General features: G+C 66.0%; 1 protein-coding gene across 1 annotated transcript; it reads left to right on the top strand.

Annotated features, from left to right (window-relative positions):
* Window positions 1-548: 548 nt before the first annotated feature.
* SIX1 (SIX homeobox 1) lies at window positions 549-3,756 on the top strand. The gene is made up of 2 exons (XM_056346500.1): window positions 549-1,358; window positions 2,378-3,756. Exons 1-2 carry the CDS (start codon window positions 799-801, stop codon window positions 2,664-2,666), a joined length of 849 nt encoding a protein of 282 aa, XP_056202475.1. The 5' UTR covers window positions 549-798; the 3' UTR covers window positions 2,667-3,756.
* Window positions 3,757-4,604: the final 848 nt, after the last annotated feature.

The following is a 4,604-nucleotide window of genomic DNA, read 5'->3' as shown; positions in this document are numbered from 1 at the left end:
TGCCGCCCGCCGCCTGCGCGGCTTCCGCGGGGGCTCCCCGGGGCCGCCCCGACCTGCCGCGCCGGGACCCCCCCGCGGCCCAGCGGCCACAGCGGGGGCAGGGGGGCCGCACGGGGGTAGCGGGGGCGCACGGCCCCGCGCGTTATTTAGCTACTCGCTAAAACATTATTTATTCATCCCCAGCGTTAATGTAATTAAATACGGGCCGGCTTGGCGGGGGAGGGGGCGCAGGGGTTTGGGACGGGGGGTGGGGGGAAGGAGAGTGGAAGAAAGAAAGGCGAAGCCCGCCGGGAGCAGCTTCCCCAGGGATGCGCCCGGGGGGTGCGGGGCGACGGGGCGCCCCCCGCAGCCGCCGCCGGGGCCGCACCCGCGCAGAGGCGGTGGCGAGAAGCGCAGCCGCGGCGGCAGAGGCCGGGGCCGTGTCCTCGCCGCCAGGCCCCGCCCGCCCGTGCCGAGGCTCTGCCCGCCGGGCCGGGCTGGGCTGGGCTGGGCTGGGCTGGGCTGGGCCGGGCCGGGCCGGGCCCGCCGCGGCGGGGGCCGAGCCGCGGGCGCCCAATCAGCGCGGCGCGGGGGCTCGGGCGCTTTAAGCGCGGCGGCGGCGGAGCTGGGACAAAGTCCCCCCGGCGCCGCGACGAGCATCCCCGCTCGCCCGCCCCCGGCTGCCGCCGCGCCTCCCCGCTCTGGGGCCGGGCCCAGGACCGGGACCGGGACCGGCGGGCGGCTCCCCCACGCCCCTTCGCCGCCGCGCTCCCGCGGGGTGCCCGCCACCGCCTCCTGCCGCTGCCGCCGCCCTCGGCCATGTCGATGTTGCCGTCGTTTGGCTTCACGCAGGAGCAGGTCGCCTGCGTCTGCGAGGTGCTGCAGCAAGGGGGGAACCTAGAGAGGCTGGGCCGGTTCCTCTGGTCGCTGCCGGCCTGCGACCACCTGCACAAGAACGAGAGCGTCCTGAAGGCCAAGGCGGTGGTGGCCTTCCACCGGGGCAACTTCCGCGAGCTCTACAAGATCCTGGAGAGCCACCAGTTCTCCCCCCACAACCATCCCAAGCTTCAGCAGCTCTGGCTGAAGGCACATTACGTGGAAGCCGAGAAACTGCGGGGCAGACCCTTGGGCGCCGTCGGCAAATACCGCGTCCGCCGAAAATTCCCTTTGCCCCGCACCATCTGGGACGGCGAGGAAACCAGCTACTGCTTCAAGGAGAAATCCCGGGGCGTGCTGCGGGAATGGTACGCCCACAACCCCTACCCGTCCCCCCGGGAGAAGCGGGAGTTGGCGGAAGCCACCGGTCTCACCACCACCCAGGTCAGCAACTGGTTCAAGAACCGGCGGCAGCGGGACCGAGCGGCGGAGGCGAAGGAAAGGTACGTGCCGCCCCCCACCCCCTCCTCTCGGTTCTCCCCTTTTCTCCCCGCTTCCCTGTGCCCCCTCCCTCCCATCCTTTCTCCCCTTTTCTCCCCGCTTCCTCGTGCCGGGGGCGACCGGGAGCGCGGCGAGCGCCCGGCGGCGGATGGCGTGGGAGCGGCGAAAATACCTCGCTCCTTCCAAATCCCAGTTTTTCCTAAACCGCGTTGCGTTTTGCCCCTCCGTGGAAACCCAAGTGGGTTTTCCACCAGCGATCCAGCGGACCCAGCTCCCCGCCGCTCGACCCCACCTGCCCGGGGGAGCGGCGAGACCCTCACCGGCCTCCTCAGGCCGCTGGGCCGCCTTTGTTTGCTGCCTGCGGTCCCGGAGCCCCGGGGAAGCGGGCGGGTATTGCCGGGGATCGGGCAGGGCAGCTCCGAAGCCCGGAGGAGGAGACAGATGAAGCTCCGGGACGGAGAAGGGAGGAACCGGAGGGAGACGGGGATGGAGCCGCGCTGCCCGGGCCGAGCCGCCGCCCCGCACCGAGGCCACCCCGGCCGGTGCCACTCGCGGTGGCCTCGGTGCGGGGCGGCGGCTCGGCCCGGCAAAGCAGCTGGCCACGGAGGGCATCGCCCCACTTTTTGTCTCCTCTGGCAACCTCCCCACCGAGCCTCCTGGAGAAAATCCCGCACCCTGCTCGTCCCCGAGCTGCGCTTTCACTTTCAATTAAAAGAGAAAAGTCGCCCCCCCAAAATCCCCCACCTTCTCCCACTTTTCCGCCTCACCCAAACTAGCGGGCTGTGCGGTGTACACCTATTTCTAGGGGGCAAAAAGAAACGCGGACGATCCGTTATGATAATATTAGGCGCTTTTTTCCTGGGGAGAGGCATCTGCTCCCACGATGAAATCAAACGCGAAGGATTTACTGGGGGCATTAGCACAGCGCCCAGCCCCGGCGCTTCCCGCCCGCCGTAACATCCCCGTTGGGGTTTTTTTTTGTTGTTGTTTTTGTTCCCCCCACCCCCACCCCCTTCCCCAGGGAGAACACGGAAAACAACAACGCGGCCACCAACAAACCGAACCAACTCTCGCCTCTGGATGGGAGCAAACCCCTCATGTCCAGCTCCGAGGAAGAGTTTTCTCCTCCCCAAAGCCCAGATCAGAACTCGGTCCTGCTCTTGCAGGGGAACCTCAGCCACGCCAGGAGCTCCGGCTACACCCTGAGCGGCTTAGCCGCATCCCAGACCCCTCACAGCCTCCAAGGCCACCAGCTCCAGGACTCGCTGCTGGGACCCCTCACGTCCAGCCTGGTGGATCTGGGATCCTAAAGGCCCGCGGCGGGCGGGCGGAGGATCGGGAGAGGAGGTTCTGCTTGGGGACAGAGGCTCTGGGTTGTACATAAAGGACAGCACCCGGTTTTACAGCTCACCCGCTGATTCTTGACGGGACTCTCGGCTCTTTTCACACAACCCCACTTCGGCTCTTGGTCCAGTGTCCATGTCCCCATCCCCCCCCCCCAGCGTCTCCCACTATCACCATGATTTTTATTTTTTCCACGTAGCCAAACGCAGAGAACGGCAGAAACCCTCAGCCCTTCGAGTTCAAACGAGCTAGTCCCAACGGGAATTAAAAAAAAAAAAAAAAAAACAAACCCAAAAAAAACCCCAAACAACAAAAAAACCCCAAACCCACAACCAAACAAAAAAAAAAACCCACCACAAACAAAAAAACCCAAAACCAACTAAAACAAAAAGAACAACCAAACAACCCACTTGGACCCGATTCCAGCCAAATAAATCCCAGTCCCGCAGCGCGGTGGGGCAGGGGCGGCCGGCGCATCCTTGCTGCAGCCCGGCCGGGTCCCGCGGGGCCGGCGAGGAGCCGGGACGGAGGCAGAGGGAGCGAACCGCAGTCCTGAGCCCTGTGTTATAGCGGGATGAGGGAGGGGAAATTACGTTTACATTTTTCATATTTAGCCTTACCAGAAAGATTTCGATGTAGTTTAAATTAAAAAAAAAAGGGGGGGCGGGAAGCAAAAGCTGCAGTATTAGAGTTTTAACAAGTGCCTATGTCTTAACGCGGCTGTGCGAGGCAGTTTGCGAGAGAGCTCCCGGGGGCCCGCGCCCCCAGCTTCCCTCTCCTCGGTGGTGAAATGCATCGATGTGGCTAAAGATTAGGATACTACTAATAAAAGTCGACGGCCGTTTCCTCCTGAACGAGTATTCTTCAGGCTGTCCCGCCAGCTCCACGTCGCCTGCTCCCGTCTGTCCCCGTTCACCGCCTTCCTCCTCCGGCTTGCAGAGAGCCCGCGGACGACGCTGTCTGTCTCGAGTATTTGTTACCAAAAATCGCATGTGCTTTCAGGTTTATTTTCTATTGTACCTAAACAGTCTAAATTAAACAACGCTGATGGCAGAACACCCAGGCTGCGCTTTTCTTTGCAAGGGCCAGCCCGTGTCCCTCTGGCCACCCTTACCCCCCAGCCGACAGGCTGCAGCGGAGCCGGTGCCTTGGTACCCGAGGAAGGATGGGGACAGGGGACCCGCCGGAGCGCCTCGCCTGGGGCCGCCCCGTGGGAGCCGGGCGCCCGGCCGTGAGGGAGCGGCTGCCCCCCGCCGCCCACCCCGTCGGGGCCTCGCTGCGGCCCGGCCGCTGGTGCCGGTCCCCCCTGTTAGCGTTTTGCATCATTAAGTGCGTGTTTATTTAAGTCGCTGCCGTGTTTGTTCTCGGGGTCTTGGGCCGTGGAGAAATGTCACCCTCTGCAGGAGGGTCTTGCCGGGCCGGAGCGCTCCGCGCCCTCCCGCTCGGTCCTCAAACGGGCCCGCCGGCAGCCGGGCACGCTCCAGAACCCCCCGCGGACCGCCCCCCCCACCCGAGCCGGGACTGGGCGGCGGATACTTCCCCCCCCCCCCCCCCCCCCCCGCCCTCTTTGGCTCTGGCTGCGGGGAAGCCAGGGGCCCGGGGCCCGGGCTGCGGAGATGGTTTCCCTCCTCTCTCCGGCCTGGCACCGGCCGCCCCCTCGAGGCGCCTGGCCCGGACCCCGGCGGGCTTCCTGCGCCCACGACTCTTTGGGGGAGCATGGCCGGGGCAGGGGGGGGGGCCCCGCCCCCGGGGCAGAACCCAACGTGGCTCCGTGGGAGCAGGGCGGAGGGCGCAAATGCCGCGCTTGAGTGCGCAGACTGCGCGGGTGGGAGGGCATCTGCGACCGCTGGGGGAACCGAGGCAAAACCCGACGTCGGGGGCCGAGCACGGAGCCCCCTCCGTCT

This window comes from Falco biarmicus, chromosome 7 (assembly GCF_023638135.1).
Source record: "Falco biarmicus isolate bFalBia1 chromosome 7, bFalBia1.pri, whole genome shotgun sequence".
Lineage (NCBI taxonomy): Eukaryota > Metazoa > Chordata > Aves > Falconiformes > Falconidae > Falco > Falco biarmicus.
Note: the sequence above shows the minus strand (reverse complement) of the source record. Positions and strands in the feature narration are given on the sequence as shown.